Raw genomic sequence first — 23738 nt, 5'->3', positions numbered from 1 at the left:
ATGGCCGAGGGCACTGGTGCTGCGGGGGCCCGGAGGCCGCGGGGGCTTCCGCGGAGGCTTCGGCAGAGGCATCAGGGCCGGGGCAGTGGCGGCGGAGGGCAAGGAGTGGATCCCGGTCACCAAGCTGGGCCGCCTGGTCAAGGACATGAAGGTCAAGTCCTCTTTTCTCTGCCCATCAAGGAATCTGAGATCATGGACTTCTTCTTGGGGGCATCCCTCAAGGCTTGAGGTTTTGAAAATCCTGCCCATGCAAAAGCAGACCCGTGCTGGCCAGCCGACCAGGTTCAAGGCATTTGTTGCCACCGGAGATTACAACGGACACGTGGGTCTGGGCATCAAGTGCTCCAAGGAGGTAGCCACTGCCATCCGTGGGGCCATCATCCTGGCCAAGCTTTCCATCGTCCCGGTTCGGCGAGGCTACTGGGGGAACAAGATCGGCAAGCCCCACACTGTCCCATGCAAGGTGACTGGCCGCTGTGGTTCTGTGCTGGTGCGTCTCATCCCTGCCCCCAGAGGCACTAGCATTGTCTCAGCCCCTGTGCCCAAGAAGCTACGGATGATGGCTGGTATTGACGACTGCTACACTTCGGCCAGGGGCTGCATTACCACCCTGGGGAACTTTACCAAAGCTACTTTTGATGCCATCTCCAAAACCTACAGCTACCTCACCCCTGATCTCTGGAAAGAGACTGTGTTCACCAAGTCTCCCTATCAGGAATTCACTGACCATCTTGTAAAGACCCACACCAGAGTCTCCATGCAGAGGACCCAGGCTCCAGCTATGGCTACCACAGAGTTTTATACAAGAAAAATAAAAGTGCATTAAAGCTGGTTTAAAAAAAAAAAAAAAGACCCATAGATCAATGGAATAGAAAACCCAGAAATAAACTCCCAATTATATGGTCAGTTAATCTTCAACAAAGGAGAAATGAATATACAATGGGAAAGAAGACTTCTTTTCAACAAAAGGGTGTTAGGAAAATGGGAGAGCCACATGCAAAAGAATTAAATTGGACTACTTTCTTTCACCAAACACAAAAATAAATTCAAAATGGATTGGGGCACCTGGCTGGCTTAGTTGGTAGTGCAACGCCAACTCTCAATCTTGGGATTTCTGAGTTTGAGCCTGTTGGGTGTAGAGGTTACTTAAATAATATTGTTCAGTCAGTAAAAATAAGGAATGAAATAATGCCATTTGTAACAACAACAACACGGATAGAGCTAGAGAGAATAATGCTAAGCAAAGTAAGTCAGTCAGAGAAAGACAAATACCATATGATTTTGCTCATATGTGGAATTTAAAAAACAAAAGAAACAAGCAAAGGGTAAAAAAAAAAGAGAGAAAAAGACAAACCAAGAAACAGACTCATAACTATAGAGAACAAACTGATGGTTACCAGAGGGGAGGTGGGTAGGGGAGTGGGGGAAATATCGGATGGGGATTAAAGAGTACACTTCTCATGATAAAAAAAAAAAAAGAAATTTGGGATGCCTGGGTGGCTCAGATGGTTATGCATCTGCCTTCAGATCAGGTCATGATCTCCAGGACCTGGGATGGAGCCCCGGCATCAGGCTCCCTGCTCAGTGGGGAGTCTGCTTTTCCCTCTCCCTCTCTCTCAAATGAATAATGAATAAATAAAATCTTTAAAAAAATTAAATAGGGGTGCCTGGCTGGCTCAGTCATGGTGGAGCATGGAACTCTTAATCTCTATGTTGTGAGTTCAAGCCCCACATTGAGTGTAGAACCTACTTAAAAAAAAAGACAAGAAAATTTGATTAAGGAATTAAATAAATAAAGTAACAGGCTAAATACACATTAATAGAGAAGTGGTTAGGTAAGTCATAGATTCAGTTAATGAACAATATGCAGAGGATCAAACAATTGAAGTGATTGGAATACCGAGGTGTGTTTATATAGAAATCACTAAGAAAGATGAATATAGGAAAAGCCTATGATAAATAATTACTGGTTACTTTGGGTATATAAAAAACACATAGACATATTTGTATAAAAATACATGCAAAACAGGGGATTCCTGGGTGGCTCAGCGGTTTAGCGCCTGCCTTTGGCCGGCGGCGCGATCCTGGAGACCCAGGATCAAGTCCCAGGTCGGGCTCCCTGCATGAAGCCTGCTTCTCCCTCTGTCTGTATCTCTGCCTCTCTCTCTCTATGTCTATCATAAATGGATAAATAAAATATTTTTTAAAAATACATGCAAAACAGCTTTTCTCAAAGGATATATGTTATAAAAACATATTGACAATGAGCACATTTGGAGAGTAGGATCAGGGGTGGGAAAATAAGGAAATAAGAGAGGAAGAACTATTTCTTTTCATTCTATAACTATCTTTACACTACTGAAATATTTTTTTTTGAAATATTTTTACCAAGAAAAAAAATTCTTGAAACCCTATAACCAAGAGATAAGTACATTTCAGATATTGGTGCATTTCTCTATTGTCTTTTTTTTCTGTATGTGTGTTTATTTCGCATTTCATTCATGCCTCATTTTGATATCCAGACTTCATTCCTATCGTGACTGTTTCCCTACACTATTATATATGGAAAGTGTTATTTTTAAGTTAATTTTTTTAATTTTTAAAAAAGATTTTATTTATTCATTCATGAGAGACACAGAGAGAGATAGAGACATAGGCAGAGGGAGAAGCAGGCTCCCCACAAGGAGCCTGATGGGGTACTCAATACCAGGACCCTGGGATCATGCCCTAAGCCAAAGGCAGACCCTCAACCCCTGAACCACCCAGGTGTCCCTAAATTAATTTTCAAATTTAAATTCAATTAATTAACATATGTGTATTATTAGTTACAGAGGTAGAATTCAGTGATTCATCAGTCAGTGCTCATTACATCACCTGCTCTCCTTAATGTCCATCACCCAGTTTCCTCATCCCCCCTCCCCTCCAGCAACCCTGTTTGTTTCCTATGATTAAGTCTCTTATGGTTTGTCTCCCTCTCTGATTTCATCGTTTTATTTTTCCCTCCCTTCCCCATGATCCTTTGTTTTCTTTCTTAAATTCCACATATGAGTGAGATCATATGAGAATTGTCTTTCTCTATTGACATTTTGCTTAGCATAATATCCTCTAGTTCCATCCACGTCGTAGCAAATGACAAGATTTCATTTTTTTAATGGCTGACTAGTCCATCAAAAGCTACAGTAGTCCACTGTATATATACATACCATAGGTTTATCCATTCATCTGTTTTTTTTTTTTAATTTTTATTTATTTATGATAGTCAAAGAGAGAGAGAGAGAGAGGCAGAGGGAGAAGCAGGCTCCATGCACCGGAAGCCCGATGTGGGATTGGATCCCGGGTCTCCAGGATCGCGCCCTGGGCCAAAGGCAGGCGCCAAACCACTGCGCCACCCAGGGATCCCCTATCCATTCATCTGTTGATGGACATTTGGGCCTTTCCATAGTTTGGCTGTGGTGAGCATTGCTGCTATAAACCCTGGGGTGCAGGTGCTCCTTTGGATCACTACATTTGTATCTTTGGAGTAAATCCCCAGTAGTGCAATTGCTAGGTCATAGGGTTGCTCTATTTCCAACTCCCTGAGGAAACTCCACACTGTTTTCCAGAGTGGCTGCACCAGCTTGTATTCCCACCAACAGTATAAGAGGGTTCTCCTTTTTCTGCATCCTGGCCAATATCTGTCATTTCCTGACTTACTACTTTTAGCCATTCTGACAGGTGTGAGGTGGTATCTTATTGTGGTTTTAATTTGTATTTCCCTGATGTCAAGTGATGTTAAGCATTTTTTTATGTGTCTTTTGGCCATTTGTATGTTTTCTCTGGAGAAATGTCTGTTCATATCTTCTGCCCATTTCTTTTTTTTTTTTAAGATTTTATTTATTTATTCATGAAAGACACACAGAAAGGCAGAGACGTAGGCAGAGATATAGGCAGAGGGAGAAGCAGGCTCCAGGCAGGGAGCCTGATGTGGGACTCGATCCTGAGACCTTGGATCATGCCCTGAGCCAGGGGCAGGTGCTCAACTGCTGAGCCACCCAGGCATCCCTCTTCTGCCCATTTCTTGATTTGATTGTTTGTTCTTCGGATGTTGAGTCTGATAAGTTCTTTATAGATTTTGGATACTAGCCCTTTATCTGATAAGATGTATGCAAAATACCTTCTTCCATTCTGTCAATTGTCTTTTGGTTTTCTCCACTGTTTCCTTTGCTGTGCAAAAGCTTTTTATCTTGATGAAGACCCAATAGTTCATTTTTGCTTTTGTTTCCTTTGCTTTTGGAGACACGTCTAGCAACCAGTTGCCATGGCTGAGGTCACAGAGGTTGCTGCCTGCATTCTCTAGGATTCTGATGGATTCTTATCTCACATTTAGGTCTTTAATCCATTTTGAATCTACTTTTTATATGGTGTATGAAAATGGTCCAGTTTCATTCTTCTGCATATGGCTGTACAATTTTCCCAACACCATTTGTTGAAGAGACTATCTTTTTTTCCATTGACTATTCTTTCCTGCTTTGTCAAAGAGTAGTTGACCATAGAGTTGGGGGCCATGTCTGGGTTCTCTATTCTGTTCCATTGATCTATGTGTCTGTTTTTGTGCCAGTACCACACTGTCTTGATGATTCCAGCTGTTTAAAGAGCTTAAAATCCAGGATTGTGATGCCACCAGTTTTGGTTTTCTTTTCAGCATTCCTTTGCCTATTTGGAATCTTTTCTGATTCCATCCAATTTTTAGGATCATTTGTTCCAGCTCAGTGAAAAAAGTTGATAGTATTTTGATAGGGATTGCATTGAATGTATAGATTGCTCTAGATAGCACAGACATTTTAACAATATTTATTCTTCCAATCCATGCACATGGAACATTTTTCCATTTCTTTGTGTCTTCCTCAATTTCTTTCATGAGTGTTCTTAGTTTTCAGGGTACAGATCCTTTGCCTCTTTGGTTAGGTTTATTCCTAGGTATCTTATGGTTTTTGGTGCAATTGTAGATGAGATTGATTCCTTAATTTCTCTTTCTTCTCATTGTTAGTGTATAGAAATGCTGCTGATTTCTGTGCATTGATTATATATACTGCCACTTTGCTGAATTGCTGTATGAGTTCTAGAAATTTTGGGGTGGAGTCTTTTGGGTTTTCCACATAGAGTATCATGTCACCTGCGAAGAGTGAAAGTTTGACTTCTTTGCCAATTCAGATGCCTTCTATTTCTTTTTGTTCTCTGATTGCTGAGGCTAGGACTTCTAGTACTATGTTGAATAGCAGTGATGAGAGTGGACATCCCTGTTGTGTTCCTGACCTTAGGGGAAAAGTTCTCAGTTTTTTTCCATTGAGAATGATATTTGCTACGCTTTTCATATATGGCTTTTATGTTATTGAGGTATGTTCCCTCTATCCCTACACTGTGAAGAGTTTTAATCAAGAAAGGATTCAGGGGGATCCCTGGGTGGCTCAGCGGTTTGGCGCCTGCCTTTGGCCCAGGGTGCGACCCTGGAGTCCCGGGATCGAGTCCGGCATCAGGCTCCCAGCGTGGAGCCTGCTTCTCCCTCTGCTTGTGTCTCTGCCTCTCTCTCTGTATCTCTCATGAATAAATAAATAAAATCTTTAAAAAAAAAAAGGAAGGAAGAAAGGATGCTGTACTTTGTCAAATGCTTCTGCATCTATTGAGAGGATATGGATCTTGTCCTATCTTTTATTAATGTAGTGTATCACATTGATTTGTGGTTGTTGAACCACACAGCCCAGGAGTAAATCCCACTTGGCTGTGGTGAGTAATCCTTTTAATGTACTGTTTGGATCCTTACGGCTAGTATCTTGAGTATTTTTGCATCTGTGTTCATGGGATATTGATCTGTAGTTCTCCTTTTGATGGGGTCTTTGGTATTGAGATCAAGGTAATGCTGGCTTCATAGAATGAGTTTGGAAGTTTTCCTTCCATTTCTATTTTTTGGAAACAGCTTCAGAAGAATAGATATTAAGTCTTCTTTAAATGTTTGGTAGAAGGGAATCCTTGGTTGGCTCAGCGGTTTGGCGCCTGCCTTCGGCCCAGGGTGTGGTCCTGGAGACCGGGGATTGAGTCTCATATCGGGCTCCCTGCATGGAGCCTGCTTCTGTCTCTGCCTGTGTCTCTGCCTCTCTGTGTTTCTCATGAATAAATAAATAAAATTTAAAAATAATAACAATAAATGTTTGGTAGAACTCCCCTGGGAAGCCATCTGGCCCTGGACTCTTGTTTGTTGGGAGATTTTTGATTATTGCTTCAATTTTTTTGCTGGTAATGGGTCTGTTCTGGTTTTCTATTTCTTCCTGTTTCTGTTTTGGTAATTCATACATCTCTAGGAATGCATCCATTTCTTCCAGGTTGCCTTATTTGTTGGCATATTTGTTGCTCATAATATGTCCTTATAATTGTATTTCTTTGGTGTTGGTTGTGATTTCTCCTCTTTCATTCATGATTTTGTTCATCTGAGTCCTTTCTCTTTTCTTTTCGATAAGTCTGGTCAAGTGTTTATCAATCGTATTAATTCTTTCAAAGAGCCAGCTCCTAGTTTCATTGATCTGTTCTACTGTTCTTTTTGGTTTCTATTTCATTGATTTCTGCTCTAATCTTTATTAATTTCCTTCTGCTGCTGGGTTTAGGCTTTATTTGCTCAGTTAGGTTGTGCATTTGAAACCTTTTTTGTTTCTCGAGAAAGGCTTTTTCTATACTTCCCTCTTAGGAGCGCCTTTGTTGTATCACAATGGTTTTGAAGAGCTATGTTTTCATTTTCATTTGTTTCCATGAATTTTAAAAATTCTTCTTTAATTTCCTTTGGTCCATTCATTCTTTAGTAGGATGCTCTGTAATCTCCATGTATTTAAGTTCTTTCCAAATGGAAAGTGTTATTTTTAATGAGTACATAGTATACCAGTTTGTGAATCAGCCATAATCTATTTAATGCATCTATAATTGTTGGAAATATTAGTTATCTGTTGCCACATAGCAAATTACCCCCAATTTAATGGCTTGAGCAAAAATATATATATTAATTACCAATTCCTGTGGAACTGGAATTCAGGAGTGGCTTAATTGAATGGCTCTGGCTTAGGATATCTCATGAGATTGCATCAAGATGGCACCAAGGTTGCAATCATCCTAAGAATTGGCTACACCGGGCACCCCAGGTGGCTCCACGGTTTAGCGCCACCTGCAGCCCAGGGCCTGATCCTGGAAACCCGGGATCGAGTCCCACGTCGGGCTCCCTGCATGGAGCCTGCTTCTCCCTCTGCCTGTGTCTCTGCCTCTGTGTGTGTGTGTGTGTGTGTGTGTGTCTCATGAATAAATAAGTAAATAAATTTTAAAAAAAAGAATAGGCTACACCTGGAGGATCTGCTTCCAAGATAGCTCACTCACATGGCTGTTGGCAGGAGGTCTTCGTTCATTGTCATATGGGCTCTCCATAGGCTGTTTGAGTGTCTTCACGACACGGTAGCAGACTTCTCCCAGGACAAGTCCTTCCAACAGAGCGAGCAAGACAGAAGCCTCAATATCTTTCATGCTCTACCCAGAAGTCACACTCACCATTTTCACCATATTCTATTCATTAGATTTGGTCACTAAGTACAGTTCACACACAAGAGAAAGGGAATTAGCCCCATGTCTTGGAAGAACCAGTATCAGAATTTGTAGATATAGTTTAAAACCACCACACTGGACATTTAAATTGCTCCCAGTTTTTCCCTATTGTAAATACCTCTCTGATGATTATCCTTGACACTAAAACTTTGTGCACATCTTTGATTCATGTCTTATAAATTCCTAATAATGGAGTTGCTGAGTCAAATTTTGACACACACAGCCAGGTTGTACCAGTTTCCATTCAAGTTGTAATATATCAGAACTCTTAGGGTCACCTGGGTGGCTCTATCAGTTAAGTGTCTGCCTTCAGCTCAGGTCATGATTTCAGGGTCCTGGGATCAAGCCCCAAGTCAGCTGGGTCCCTGCTCTGTGAGGAGCCTGCTTCTCCTTCCCCTCTGCTGCTCCTCCTGCTCTCTCTCTCTGTCAAATTGATAAATAAAATCTTTTAAAAGCACACACACACACACACACACACACACACACACACACAAACTCAACAAAACACTGGGCTTTATAATTCTTTTCATTGCCAATGTGATACAAAAAAAGAATCTCATTCTTTTTGCTTGCATTTCTTGGATTAGTGCAATTAGGTGATGCATTCTGGGTCTGTGAAACACTGACTTTTCAGAGACTTATCTCAGACGTCTTCTGCTGGCAAACAATGCCCCTATATCAGTCCTAAGTGCACCAAGAGCATTTCCTTATTCCAGAACATCTCCCATGGCTCTGATACTCCTGTTCCAGTTCTCTAGAAACTTGTCAGCTATCTGAAGTTCAATACTTGATTTGGACTCCAGTCTGCCCCTTCATCCCTCTTCCTTACAGAAAAAGAATCTAGGGGAGGGATCTGTTTTGGGGTAAGCTTCTAGGCTTGCATCAAGGCTGATGACCATCCTCTGTTTTAAAACAGGAGGAAAAAAATAAATAAATAAAATAAAATAAAATAAAATAAAATAAAATAAAATATAAATAAATAAATAAACCAGGAGGAATATAGCTCTTTTAGAAATAACAGAGAGGGACACCTTGGTGGCTCAGCGGTTGAGTGTCTGCCTTCGGCTCAGGGGATGAAGTCCCGCATCAGGATCCCTGCAAGGAACCTGCTTCTCCCTCTATGTCTCTGCCTCTCTTTCTGTGACTCTCATGAATACATAAAATAGAAAGAAAGAAAGAAAGAAAGAAAGAAAGAAAGAAAGAAAGAAAGAAAGAAAGAAAGAAAAAGAAAGAACAGGCAGTGGATTAGCTAATCTTTTGAAACATTTTATTTAAAACTTTTTCAAATATATACAGATTTTCTTTTTTTTTATATACAGATTTTCAAATGTATATCCCTTGTACCTCTCATCCAGTTTAAAAATCCATGACCAATTTTTTCTTTTAAGATTTTACTTATTTTATTTGAGAAAGAGAGAGAGAGTAAGAGTAGGGAGAGGGGCTGAGGAAGAAGCCGGCTCCCCCCTAAGCAGGGAGCCCAGTATGGGGCTTGGTCCCAGGACCCTGAGATCATGACATGAGCTAAAGGCAGACACTTAACCAACTGAGTCACCCAGGAGCCCCAAATCCATGGCTAATCTTGTTATAATTATTCCTTCAGCCTCTATGCACTCTGCCTTTGCCACTAAATTATTTTTATTTTATTTTTTTTTTAATTTTTTTATTTATTTATGATAGTCACACAGAGAGAGAGAGAGAGGCAGAGACACAGGCAGAGGGAGAAGCAGGCTCCATGCACCGGGAGCCTGATGTGGGATTCGATCCCGGGTCTCCAGGATCGCGCCCTGGGCCAAAGACAGGCACCAAACCGCTGCGCCACCCAGGGATCCCCACTAAATTATTTTTAAATAAAATCTCAGACATCATACTATTTTGTCCACAAACATTTCACTGTTTATATATAAAATATATGTATTTTAAAAATACATAACTCCAAAATGTTATTACCACACTTAAAAATATTGTTATCCCTTTATATCTTCAAGTAGTCAATTCATGTTCAATTTCCCTGTTTCATATACATTTTTATGTAATGTTTGTTTGTTCTAATCAGTATGTAAACACGGTCCCCACATCTTATTTGGCCATAACTTTTTCAGTCTCTCCCAATCTTTAGATTTCCTCTTCCTCCCCCTCAATGTTTTCTGTTTATTAAGGTAACTGGTTTATTTGTTCTTTGGATCTTCCTATAGTCTAGAGTTTGCTGCTTCTGTCTTTGTAGTGTCAATTACTATGCTCCTCAGTTCCTTATATTTCCCATGAACTGGAAATTTGATCAAATTCAGATTCAAAAACAATTTTTTAAAAAGATTTTATTTATTCAAGAGAGACAGAGAGGCAGAGACACAAGCAGAGGGAAAAGCAGGTTCCACGCAGGGAGCCCGATGTGGGACTCAATCCCGGGGTCCAGGATCACGCCCCAGGCTGAAGGCGGTGCTAAACCACTGAGCCACCAGGGCTGCCTTCAAAAACAATTTTTTTTTTTTTTTGCAAGAATACAGCCTCACTGGATGCTCATAATGTCTGGCTATTTCTCTTTATGATATTCAGATTTATCTATGAATTCAGATGTTGTCTACTATTTAACTTGACCATTAGATTTTTAATATCAATGATGTATTCTTCATTTCTAAAATGTTCTATTTGGCTCTTTTTAGAATCTGTGTACCCTTTTCCTGTCATATACTGTTTTGCTTATTTTAAGTAATCTCTGCACCCAATGTGGGGCTGGAATTCACAATCCTGAATTCAAGAGTCACATGCTCCACCTACTGAGTCTGCCAGGTGCCCCTTTTCATATACTCTTTTGTTATGGTAGTATATTTTTCTCCTTTTTCGTAAAAATTCTACATGAAAGACAGATCAATGGATCAGAACAGAAAGTTCATAGATAGACACAAATAAGTCAGGAATTTAATGTATCATAAGAGTGACATTTCAAATCAGTGTAGGAAAGACGAATTTTTTCCCCTATGTTATATCCTATAAATACACTCCCACATGTGCAAGGACAACTGTTTAGCCATCTGAAAAAGAATATGTTGGATTCCCTCTTATACAATTTATAGCAAAAAAATTTCAGATAGACCAAAGATTTATTTTTTTTATTATTTTTTAACCTTTTTTTAAAGATGTATTTATTTATTCATGATAGAGAGAGAGAGAGAGAAGCAGAGACACAGGCAGAGGGAGAAGCAGGCTCCATGCAGGAAGCCCCACGCGGGACCCGATGTGGGGACTCCAGGATCGCGCCCTGGGCCAAAGGCAGGCACCAAACCGCTGAGCCACCCAGGGATCCCAAGCCACCCAGGGATACCTTATTTATTTTTAAAAAAGATTTTTATTTATTTATTAGAGAGAGAAAGGAAGAGCACAAGTAGGCAGAGTAGGCAGGCAGAGGGAGAGGGAGAAGCAGACTCCCCACTGAGGAGGGATACCAATGAGGGGCACGAACCCGGGACCCTGGGATCATGACCCTAGCCAAAGGCAGACTTTTTTTTTTTTTTTTCAAAGGCAGACTTTTAACCAGCTGAGCCACTCAGGCTCCCCAGACCCAAAATTTAAATGTAAAAATTGAAACCCACTGCTAGAAGGAAATTTTAAATATTTGCTGAGTGGGGAAAACCTTTAAAAATTATAAAGAAACCATTAAAGGAAGGACTGATTTAACTACATAAAAATAGAAAATGTCTGCATGAGCAAAGGAAAAATCATAAAGTCAAAACACATAAGCAATTGGTGTGGAGTCAGGAGACCTGGAAAGTAAGTATTTCAATTAAGTTGTGCCAGCCCTAAGTTGCTGTTTTCTATTCTGTAATGGGGAAGAGTCTGGGATGGAAGTGGGTCAGGCAGTGGTCAATCATTTCATCTGTGGTCAGGACCCTGTTCCATTTAAGACTTTAGGAAAATATCCATTATTCTGTACGAGAGGAGCCCTCCTTGCTGCCTGGTCTGGCTTTTGGTGAGGCATTTTTCCTACAGTGAGACTACCTAAGGCACCATAGGCCAAGGTATGATTGGGGGTTCCCATGTGGGCACATCACCTCCAAATAGTCTTCCCCAACCTGCTTCTGGTGTCCCCAAGTCCAGCTTAGAAAGTCATACTTTGGGTAGAGATATCTTAACTAAGAAAATACAAACTATTCTGGAAGTAATGCGTTGAGTCTTGTTATTTGTGGGTTATTTGTGGGATATGAGCATTTTAGCCAAGAGTAGGTGGAGCATGTGTCATTGGTGTAGGGGAAATGTGCCCATCCAGGGACATCAAGTTTGAGTTCTAGTCCCAGTTCTGTCATTGACTTCCTGCCCATCCCTGGTGAAGTCAACATTTCTTTTGGGGCCTCTTTTTTTTTTTTTTTTTCCCTCTGAATCAGGAAGGGGTTGGACTAAATGCTCTAGTTTGATTTGTTAGTTCATTCATTCATTCTCCAAATGTTTACATACCTACTATGTGCTAGGGGACTGCTGTAATTAATTGCTTGGGATAAGGCAATGAACAAAACATACAAATGCTCTGCCCTTGTGGAACTTAAATGTTAGTGGGAGGATACCATCAATAAACAAGAAATACAATCATTAACTAAATTTTATAATATTTGAGAGGCATAAGTGCCTTAGGAAAACAAAAACAGAGGAAGGGATATTCAGAATGTGTGTGGGTGTTGGAATTTGAAATGCGGGTACATGCTAGGCTACACCAAGAAAGTGACATTTGAACAGAGATTTGAAGGCAATAGCTAACAGGGTATCTTGGGAAAGAACATTCCAGACAAAGGAAAGAGCCAGTGAAAAGGCCCAGAGGAAGGAGTATGCTTGACAAGTATGAAAAAAGCAGGAATGGGATCAGACAGGTAACAGAATGAACAGTGAGAGTGAGGGTGGATCATTAGTAGGCCTTGTAGGCCCTTGCAAAATCTTTGGCTTTTGATTTGCATGAGATCAGAAAAAAGTCTTTTTTTTTTTTTGAGGGTTTTATTTCTTTGTTTTAATACTTAATTTTTATTGCTTATTTATTTATTTATTTATTTGAGGTGGGAGGGACAGAGTGTGAGGGAAAGGAAGAGGGAAAGAATCTCAAGCAGACTCTGACTCTGCACTGAGTGCAGAGCCCCACACAACGTCTTGATCCCAAGACTCTGAGATCATGACCTGAGCCAAAACCAAGAGATGGACGCTTAGCCAACTGAGCTACCCAAGAGCCCCTTAATATTTTATTTTTCAGAGCAGTTTTAGATTCACAGCAAATTTGAGCAGGAGATTCAGGGATTTCCCATACACCACCATCCCCACACATGCACAGCCTCCTTCATTATCCACATCCTGCGCCAGAGTGTTACACCTGTTACAAGGACACATCATCACCCAGAGTCCATAGTTTACACTAGGGTTCACTCTTGATGTCTCACACTTTTATGGATTTGGACAAATGTATAATGACAGGTATCCACCATTCTAGGATCACACTGAGTATTTTCACTGTCCTAAAAGTCCTTTGTGCTGTCGTAGGGTTTTGAATGAAGCAATGTCCCATGATCTTCTTTTGTGAAAATCCAAGATCCTACCAAATTTGAGGAGAGTTAAGAGGGCTGTAAAACCACGACTGTTGTCTATTTTGCCTTCAGGCCTTCTCCTCGTCCCCTTGCTGGCTGTAAATTCCCCTATTTCCTCCTGGTCTCTGCCTCTGCGCGCACCCTGCCATGGCTGGAAGAAGGCTGTAGGATCCCATAATTCCTCTAGGTGGTGGTGCTGCCTCACACACAAGGTTCCCAGAACCGCCAGCCCTTTCCTGGGACCTCAATGAAACCGCTCAGGAGTAGGGAAAATCGGAGGGAACCTCCATCATCAGGGACACCCTCCACCCTGCTCACCCTTCTCTGGAAAATCCTCTGTGCTTTGTCAGGACTATCAGGGACCACTGGAGTGAGGCTGGCCCCCAAGCCTGTATTCTCATCTTGCCTCTTCTGGAGAGCAATGAGTGTGAAGAACACAGAGAGAGCTGGGGCCTTCTTTCACTCTTTAATGCTTCCCTGTACTTGTTCTTCGAATCTTGATATTCATTTTAGCACTTAGTATTTGATGACACTCACTCCTGACTATGAATTGAGGGAGAGGAGGAGAGTCACACACATGCATTCTGGTGCCACCGCCTCCGGGGCAGCCCTGGGTACTGTATGCTGCTGCCTCAGGCAGAGTTCAGATTCTCCTGTGCTTTTGGAAAGTGATTGCACCTGCTTCCCCTCCTGGAGTTGACCATCATCTACATGGTCTTTCTAGCCAGAAACAATGTATTATCTTCACTTCCTCCTCCTCCTCTGCTTTTATCTCTTACATCTGTCACCAAAAACTGTCCATTTACCCTGCATAAATGTCACAAGTCCACCCCTCCCCCTGTTATGCGTGTCTTCACTGACTTTTATTTCCCTAGGGGAGCAAATATGAAAACTGAAAAGAGTTAAAAGGTTGATATAAACGAGGGAAGGGGGCACCTGGGTGGCTCGGTGATTAAGCATCTGCCTTCAGCTCAGGTCATGATCCCAGGGTCCTGGGATGAAGCCCCGCATCGCTTCGGCCTCCCTGCTCAGTTGGGGGCCAGCTTCTCCCTCTCCTGCTGCCTGCAGCTAGCTCTACTCTTGTTGGGGCTATCTTTATTTAAAGATAAACATCTTTAAAAAATAAATAAATAAATGAGGGAAGAAGGCCAGTGTGTGAGGCAAGAGGGATGGGGTGGAGACTGTGGTGAACTAGAAAGAATATCGGTGGAACCTGAGCCACTGCTTCTCAGCCCCAGCCATGTGCTGCTGTGGGGAGGCACACCCATGGGTGGCAAGTTTTTATTTTTTTATTTTTATTTTTATTTTTATTTTTTTTGCAAGTTTTTAAAAGCCAGAAATCTGTTGCTGTTTTTAATGTGAACTGTACAAAGTTAATATTGGCAACTTATTTTTTAAATAACATGTTTTAAACAATGAGTAGACCACCACAAGGGGCAAACAACACACCGGCGGTCTGAATTTAGCATGCAGCAGCTGATTTTTGACCACTGGTTTGAACCATCGTCCTAGCTACGATTATTTTTTTTTTTTTAATTTTTTTTATTTATTTATGATAGTCACAGAGAGAGAGAGAGAGGCAGAGACACAGGCGGAGGAAGAAGCAAGCTCCATGCACCAGGAGCCCGATGTGGGATTCGATCCCGGGTCTCCAGGATCGCGCCCTGGGCCAAAGGCAGGCGCCAAACCGCTGCGCCACCCAGGGATCCCCTAGCTACGATTATTGATGTGGTTTCTTCTCTGGTCTCCAGCCTCTACCGTCTCTCACTTCCATGCACTTTGCTCACAGCCTGCAGAGCATTTCCCCAGTCAAGTCACACCAGCTCCTCCCACTGCTTGACATCAACCTTGCCACGGTCCCCCAGATTACCCAGGAGACCAAGTCCAGACAGTTGAGGCAGGCCATCAGACTCCTCTGTCACTGCCTCTAGGCCCGCTCCACTCCCCACTGTGCTCTCCTCTGGCACACATCACTCCTTTGTCACAAGCCAAGACGTCCCCGGGCACCTCTCTTCAACCCCTTGTAATGTCTATCCCTGTGTGTCTCCTGCACTAGATTGTGAGGGATGGTCATTGACCCAGGTGACCATCTCTTATCTGTCTGTGCTTATGTGGGGCACCTACCACTCAGAAGGTAGCTGGTAAATATTTTTTTTTGATAAATTAAAATATGAACGAATGGGGGTGCCTGGTGGCTCAGTTAAGTGTCTGTCTGCCTTCGGCTCAGGTCTTGGGATCGAGCCCCTGCTTCTGTCTCTCACACTCCCCCTGCTTGTGTTTTCTCTCTGTCGAAAAAATAAATACAATCTTTTTTAAAAAAAATAAAAATTTAAAAAATGAATGAATGATGATTGTTAGCCAAGTAAGGTAAAACTGTCTTAAAGGATGTTTATTTCCTGCCCCCTTTATATATAACTAAGACTTGAGCATCCTTTTGACAAAGACAGTTTTCTTCTTTCCCCTCACTGGTCTCTAGCCCCCAGGATGCAGGGGTGTTGAAGACAAGTGGTCTGGGAGCCAGGACACGCTGGCCTTCTGTCCCGGCAATTCTTATGGGCAGGTCTCTGGGGTCTCCGGGCCTTCCTTAATCCGCTTTCTCTTGGGCTTTGTTTTGTGAGGAAGTTTCCTTAGAGAACCTGAAAAGGGAAGGTGAAAGAGTCCTGATAACATCACAAATCGTAAGAGAATCTCAGCCTGTGACATTTAGGGGGTGTGGTAGGGAAAGAAAGGAAGAGCAACAAAATGTTATCTTCACTTGCAACATAGTCCCTTCCTCTTTCCTCACAGGAACCCTGCGGCGTAGGAAGATGGTATCACTCCCATTTACAGATGAGGGATCTCACCTAAGCACAGAGTCCACCCAGCCCAAAGCCCTAGGCAAGTTGGGGCACAGTCAGGACTAGACCACATTTCTTGACTCTGAGTCCTCCCCACACCCAGCTCAGATTTCATGCCCTACTTCCCAGGACATGCATCTGGAAAGTGCTAGCAGTAGCGAGGACAATGTGATGTTTATATATTCTTGTTTTTACTTATCAATATTATCTTATTTTCTATGCTATGCTTATGTTTTTAGGAACAAAATGTTATTTTAAGAATTACATAAAAACCCATCCAAGGCTTTTTCCTATTATTCCCCATCCTGCACTTCTGCAACCTGCTCTTCCATTCACCTCCAGGCCCAGACTGTATGCTCATCACCCCTCACCTCTGTACACACCTTTCCTCTTTCCCTCCCTCCCCCCTTCTTCTCCTTTTCCTTTCCCTTTCTTTTTTATCTTTGATCTTTTAAAATTTTAAAAAGATTTATTTATTTGAGAGAAAAAGAGAGAGAGAGAGCGAGAGAGCATGAGCGGGGTGGGGGGGGTTAGGAGGGAGAGGGATGGGGGAGAGGAAGGGGGGAGAGGAGGAGCAGAGGGAGAGGGAGAAGCAGACTCCCAATTGAGCAGGGACCCTAACATGGAGCCACCCAGGAAACCCTTTACCCTTTATTTAAAGCCTGTCCCAGAGTAACCTCCTTTAACCAGCCTGTCCTACCCTTTGCCCTATGGCCTCGGATTGCTCCTTTGTAAAAGGGAGTAGTAATACCCATCTCCTGTGAATGCTGCAGGGGTTAGGGTTAGGTAAATAAAGAGATACCAAGCACCTGGTATGGGGATAGGCTGGCCCCAAAGCCCAAAGCTCACTTTCTTTATCTGATTCATGAATGACTTGGCCTGGGGTGTCTGAGTGGTTCAGTCAGTTAACCATCTGCCTTCAGCTCAGGTCTTGATCCCAGGGTCCTGGGATGGAGCCCTGCATCAGGCTCTCTGCTCAATGGGGCGTCTGTTTCTCCCTCTGCCCCTCCCCCCTCACTCATGATTTCTGTCTCTCTCAAATAAATGAATAAATAAAATCTTTTTTAAAAAGGATGGACTGGCTTTCATCCCATTGTATATTTTGCTTCCTCAATTTAAACTGTAGGCAGCAGGGCCAAGGGCCCTCACAGAGCCCAGAGAGGGTTCTGGGCCTCAGTAATTGTCTGACTCACGCCCACTGCCCCTGCCCTGTTCTCACTCTTGCTATTACACTCGAGGTAGCTGTGACCGGTGGCAGAGGCCCAGAGAGCTGCTGACCTGCATCAGTCCAGCCAGCCTGTCAGAGGAACACCTAGGGCCAATTTAGGACCACATTTTAAGATTCTAGGCCAGTTTGCCTTCACTTCCTCCCCCAGTAGCTAAGCAAGAACAGCTAGCTAACTGTAGTCCCAGAAGCCAGATCCAGAAGAGTGAGGAGTACGTGGCTCCAATATCAGTGCACAGGAGGGGACTTCATAGGTTCCAGTTTTGGCTGGGACCCCTCCCCGAAGAATCTCTGTCCCCTAACCCCACAGCCTCTATCCAGAGGGCCAAGCAGTGCAGTCATGGCAGAGACCAAGGCTGCTGGGAAGGCCATGCCCAGGCCATCTGACTTTCTCCGCACTGTGGGAATGAACCGCTCCCTTAGCCCATATCCCACCTGACACTGAGAGTGGGCATCCTGCCACTGCTGGGACAATTCCTGAGAATCCCCACTCTTGGCTGCTAGAAATGGTCTCTGCTTCCAGTCCTACAGGAAAGTACCTTCAGTTAAGTTGAATCCTTAACTGAAAAAGGCAGGATCCAAAATGGTATGTATGGAGACCTCGGGAGGGAAATCCTACAGAATGCTGAAAGAAACTCTGAACTCTTAACAGTTGTGGCCTTTGAGTGGTGGGTGACTTTTCCTGTCTCCTGGTTTATGCTTATCTATACATTGCAAACTTTTTATGATAAGCATACCTGCAGGGAGGGGGACAAAAAAAAAAAGAGAGAAAACAAAGTGCAGAGGGGGAAGGAGAAATAGAGAGGGAAATGCAGGGTAAAGATGGAAAGGGGAGCTCATCTGGCTGCACCACAGCAAGGCCCCTCCTCCAGGTGCACCCCCAACTTAAGGGCATTACCTTTCCTGACCCCGGTCAGGGATGTGAGCTCCCCCAACAGAGAGGCTTCTCCGTGGGGAGCCTGCATCTTGGACAGCCTCTCCTTCATGCCGCTGATGTTACTGTGCAGCCCCCAGGCACTGCAGAGCTTGGGCAGGTTGTCTTCCTGGTCTGCCAGCAAGGAGCTCTCCGGGGCGTCCAAGGGGCAGACCGCCACCTGCAACGGGCCCATAACGTTGAGGAGAGTGTGGAGGAGAGACAGCTCCACCTTCCAGAGGCCCAGCCCTGCCCTTGTTAGGAAATTACTGTGGTTGGCTGTGCCTCACCCCTGCCTAGCCAGCGGAAGGAACCAGTCACAGATGGGGGAAGAGAAAGGACCGTGGGGGACATGCAGGCCAGGCTGCCAACTGTGTCTTCTTGGGTGGTTCCTTACTTTGATATATGTCCCCCATCTCTTTTTAAAGTTATATATAGGGCCTCTCTTATTTGATTCAAGTTTTTATTTAAATTCGATTTAGTTAACATAGTGTAATATTGGTTTCAGGTGTAGAATTTAGTGATTCATCGCTTACATACAACACCCAGTGCTCATAACAATACCTTAATACCTGACACCCATCTAACCCAGCCCCTGCTCACCTCCCCTCCAGCAACTCTCGGTTGCTATACTTGTCTATAGCTCCATAGTTAAGAGTTCTCCATAATTAAGAGTCCCTTATGGTTTGCTTCCCTCTTTTTTTTCCCCTTCTCCTATTTTCATCTGTTTTCTTAAATTCTATGTGAGTGAAATCATGATATTTGTCTTTCTCTGACTTATTTTGTTTAGCATAATATACTTTAGCTCCAACCACGTCATTGCAAATGGCAAGATTTCATTATTTTTGATGGTTGAGATTGTGAGATAGATAGATATACATCATCAGTCAATGGACACTTGGGCTCTTTCCATAATTTAGCTATTGTTGATAATGCTGCTGTAAACATCGGGGTGCAGGTACCCCTTTGAATCACTGTTTGTATCATTTGGGTAAATACCCAGTAGTGCAATTGATGGGTTGTAGGGTAGCTCTATTTTTAACTTTTTGAGGAAACTCTAAACTGTTTTCCAGAGTAGCTGCACCAGTTTGCATTCCCTTAACAGTGTTAAGAGGGTTCCCCTTTCTCCACATTCTCACCAACACCTCTTTTTTCCTGTGTTGTTAATTTTAGCCATTCTGACAGGTGTGAAGTGCCATCTTATTGTAATTTTGTATTTCCCTGATGTTGAGTGATGTTGAGCATCTTTTCATGTGTCTGTTGGCCTAGAGTTATGGTGTCTCATGTGCTTGTTTGTAATGAAACAATGGTATTTGTTTCAAAGTCCTTGGCAGGGGCACCTGGGTGGTTCAATGGTTGAACATCTGCCTTTGGCTTAGGTCATGATCCTGGGATCCTGGGATTGAGTCCTGCATCAGGCTTCCCTAGGGAGCCTGCTTTTCCCTCTGCCTGTGTCTCTGCCTCTCTCTGTGTGTCTCATGAATGAATAAGTAAAATCTTTAATAATAAAAAAAAAAGTCCTTGGCAAAATTAAAATTGAGAGCCTAAAAATATTTTTTGAAATTTTCCTGGCCAGTGAAATCGAGAAATCACTAAAATGACACCTCATATTCAGATGATTCACTGAAACGATCCATCCATTCATGTTCAGAGGAAAAAACAGAGACCCAGAGCGGGGAAGGCTTTGGTTAAAGCTGCACAGCTAGAGTGGGGTGCCATAGTTAGAGCAGGGCTTTCCTCTGAGCCAGATTACATTTGAACCCAGATCTTCCCTCCATTTGCTATGTGGTCTGGGTCATGTTACTTTAACTCTCTGCGTTTGACATCTTCATTTACACACTGTGGACACTAATTCTAATTACCATGTTGGGTTACTTTTGAAGATTACAGGAGGGAACATAAAGTTCATATAAACTGTTACCTATGATTATTATTTTGAACTAGTGATCCTCAAAGTGTGCTCTGTGAACCCATGGGGGCCCCTGACATATTTTTACCTCACTGACCCCCTGAAACGTGGGGTCTATTCAAAGTGCAAGAGAGAAACCAATGGATTCTAATGTAACCCAGTGTGAAGAGGTCATTGATAAAATCTGAGAAAGCTATATACTTTATATATGATTTCAACTGTATGACATTCTGGAAAAGGCAAAAACACTGAGACAGTAAAAAGATCAATGGTTGCCAGGAGTTTGAAGGGAAAGAGTGGAGGGGTGAATACGTGGAGCAAAGGGTTTTTAAGGCAGTGAAACTATTCTGTAGAATATTGTAATGGTGGATATGTGTCATTATGCATTTGTCAAAACCTATAAGGGGCACCTGGGTGCCTCAGTTAAGTGTCTGCCTTTGGCTCAGGTCATGATCTCAGGGTCCTGGAATGGGGCCTACATCAGGCTCCTGGCTCATCAGGGAGCCTGCTCCTCCCTCTCTTCCCCACTCGTGCTCTCTCTTGCTATCTATCTCTATCAAATAAATAAATAAAATCTTAAAAAAAAGTATAGAATGTACAACACAAAGAGTGGGCACTAATGTAAACTATGAACTTTAATAATGTGAACTTTTATAATGTGTCAATACTGGCTCACTGATGTAATAAATGTGCCTCTCTAATGTAAGTGCTAATAATGGGAGCAGGAGGGGATATTAGATGCGAAATCTCTGTACTTTCTACCCATATTTTCTGTAAACCTGAAACTAAAAATATTTATATATTTTAAAATTCATTGATTTGGTTTCATTTATTTATTCATGAGAGACAGAGAGAGAGAGAGAGGCAGAAACATAGGCAGAGGGAAAAGCAGGCTCCCTGCAAGAAGCCCCATGTGGGGGATCCCTGGGTGGCGCAGCCGTTTGGCGCCTGCCTTTGGCCCAGGGCGCGATTCTGGAGACCCGGGATCGAATCCCATGTCAGGCTCCCGGTGCATGGAGCCTGCTTCTCCCTCTGCCTGTGTCTCTGCCTCTCTCTCTCTCTCTCTCTCTGACTATCATAAATAAATAAAAATTAAAAAAAAAAAAGAAGCCCCATGTGGGACTTGATCTCAAGACCCCAGGATCACGCACTGAGCGTGAAAGCAGACGCTCAACCACTGAGCCACCTGTGTCTTCCTCATTGATTTGGTTTCAGATTCCACGTTGCTACTAAGTAGCTGCCACTTGCTGAGTTTTGGTATCAAGGAAAAATATCCACGACTATCTGACAAAGCTAATAGAATTCTCCTCTCATCTCTAAATATACATCTATCTGTACAGGCTGGGTTTTTTACAATCAAACCACTGATCTTAAGAGATTGCAGAAACGATTATTTTTTACTAAGACACTGAAGAAGTTTGCGAAAATGTGAAACAGTGCTACTCTTCTCGCTCACTAAATTTTGTTTTGGAAAATATAGATATTTCTTGTAAAAATGATCTATGTTAAAATGCAATGGGCTCCTTGTTTTTATTCTTAAATGGATTAGTAAGTACATATTTGAATTTTTTCTTTAGTTTCAATTTCAATTAGGGCAAATATCAATAGATAAAACCAACATAAAGGCTTTTGGGCTTTTGGGGCTTCTCGATAGCTTTTAAGAGGGTGACCATGACTTGAGACCAGAATGTTTGAGAGTGACTGTTTTTGAACAAAGCCAGGCCAGGCTCTGTTGATAGTCGTTGGAGCCTTCCCCAAGCTGGCTGTGCCCTTCTGCCCCGACTCTGCCATCCCCACCCATAGCTCCTCGGGAATGTCCCTGCACCTGTTACCATCAGGGTGTGGGTGTGGAGAGTGAATATGTATCAAGAACATGAAGCTAAGCCTCTGCCCTCTTCAGCCCCATTTGATCCCCTGCAGGGGTAAAGATAGAGGTAGTGGGGTCTTCCTGAGGCAGTGTGGAAATGAGCAGAGGGATGCTGGCAGTATCAGAGGGCCCCCTCAGCCCCAGGCCTCCCCCCATAATCCAAGAACACACCAGCCAACCCTCAGCTGGGCCCGGGAGGAGCTTTCCTGAGCGCCTCACCAGGAGCTTGGCCGTCTGGTTGCTCTTGGTGTACTTGTAGAGCCTGCGAAGCTGTTTTGCCTCCAATTCTGAGAAGAGAGAAACAAATCGCCAGAGCATCCTGCAGGGGAGAAACCATGGCTAAGGGAGGCAGAACACAGCCCCCTTTGCCCTTCAGTATTTGTCTTGTGTTCAGGACCCACCCAGGGAGAAATGGGTCATATGCTGCTTCCTTGGATTTGGTTGGACACATGGAGAAATGGAGATTTGCTAAACCTTGAATATCCCATCCTGGTGATGGACACCCACACCACACAGCAGTTGTTCCATCAGAGGTTATTCTCCACAGGGTCAGGAGAGTTCTTTGTCCACTGTGTATGCAAGCTGCCATGAATCAGCACTGCCCTGAATAACTAAAGGACTGTTCTCTCCACCCCCTTTTCACCATGCTCAATCCAGGATCCTGACTCTTTCACATAAAGATGAAGGACTCAGAGATTTTGACTGAGGTGTGTCCTTGAATGGAAGGGCGTGCGTGGGGCATGACCCAGGAAGGGGTATAGTGGGAAGAGCAAGGAGGCCGCCCTACTTCCTCCAGTGCTTGATTTCCCAGGTTCGGCAGTAGTGCTGCAGAAAGGTGTTGATGTGGTCCCCTAGGACCACCAGGCTCTGCTTCATGTACTTTAGCTTCTTCTTCTGGGGAAGATCCTTGGGCAGGTGCAACTTTCGCAGGAACTTCTTCAGTGGCCTTAGATATTCTTTACACTGAGGAAGCAACAAATGAAGTGAGGGACTATAGGAGAGAAGAAGAGGCAGTTGGGGAGTCCCAGGTAACCAGCAGCCCTTCTGGGCCAGGAAGTGTTAAGTCAGTTAGGTAAGGAGGCTCTAGTCAAGGTCTTACCCCACTTCCTTCCCAAAAGCACAACAAGTGGACAGTAAACTGGGTGTGAGGCCTTCCAATTTCTGTCTCTGGGGGAGGGACACGGAGGAGAGACAGAGTCCCTTACTCACAATTTTGAAGGTGTCCTGGCCCAGGCCCTTGGCATGGCGTACAAGTGAGTCTCCAGTGCGGTTGGTGCTGGAGCTCTTCTCTAAGACGTGTACATCTGTCACCTGGGAGGAGGCAGGGGGCAGTGGTCAGTCGGGGGGTGGGGGCTTAAGTGAGTGCTCCTGAGGGGCAGTGCTAGGCAACCAGTGGTCCAAATTCCAGCCAAAGCCCTTCTCCCTTTTCTCTAGGACCTCTTCCTTGGTCCAGCCCTGAGGCAAACAAGCCCTTCACAAAGAAACCCATTCCTGAAGATCCCTGCTTAGAAAACCTAGAATGCCCTACCCATTTCTTTTATAATAATTATAGCACAATATAGTAGCTAATTTTGCAAAGCACTTGATAAACATGAACTCATTTTATTCTCCCACAAATTCTTTTTTTTTTTTAAAGGTTTTTATTTATTTATTCATAGAGACACACAGAGAGAGAGGCGCAGACACACACAGGCAGAGGGAGAAGCAAGCTCCATGCAGAGAGCCCATGTGGGACTCGATCCTGGGTCTCCAGGATCACGCCCTGGGCTGCAGGCTGCGCTAAACCGCTGAGCCACTGGGGCTGCCCCTTCCACAAATTCTGCAAAGTGA

At 43.4% G+C, this 23738-nt stretch overlaps 1 protein-coding gene and 1 pseudogene across 1 annotated transcript; one reads left to right on the top strand and one right to left on the bottom strand.

The window, feature by feature from the left end:
* LOC121473839 lies at positions 1-830 on the top strand (annotated as a pseudogene).
* Positions 831-15555: 14725 nt separating this feature from the next.
* Positions 15556-23240, bottom strand: C12H17orf64 (chromosome 12 C17orf64 homolog; the record flags this gene model as incomplete). Its single annotated transcript, XM_041726803.1, has 5 exons — positions 15556-15793; positions 18118-18313; positions 22128-22227; positions 22696-22871; positions 23118-23240. Coding segments are annotated over 5 exons (681 nt in total), but the record flags the coding sequence as incomplete, so codon positions are not given.
* Between the last annotated feature and the right edge of the window lie 498 nt (positions 23241-23738).

This window comes from Vulpes lagopus, chromosome 12, assembly GCF_018345385.1.
Source record: "Vulpes lagopus strain Blue_001 chromosome 12, ASM1834538v1, whole genome shotgun sequence".
In the NCBI taxonomy this organism is placed as follows: Eukaryota; Metazoa; Chordata; class Mammalia; order Carnivora; family Canidae; genus Vulpes; species Vulpes lagopus.
The sequence above is the reverse complement of the archived record's forward strand: the minus strand, read 5'-3'. Positions and strand labels throughout refer to the sequence as shown.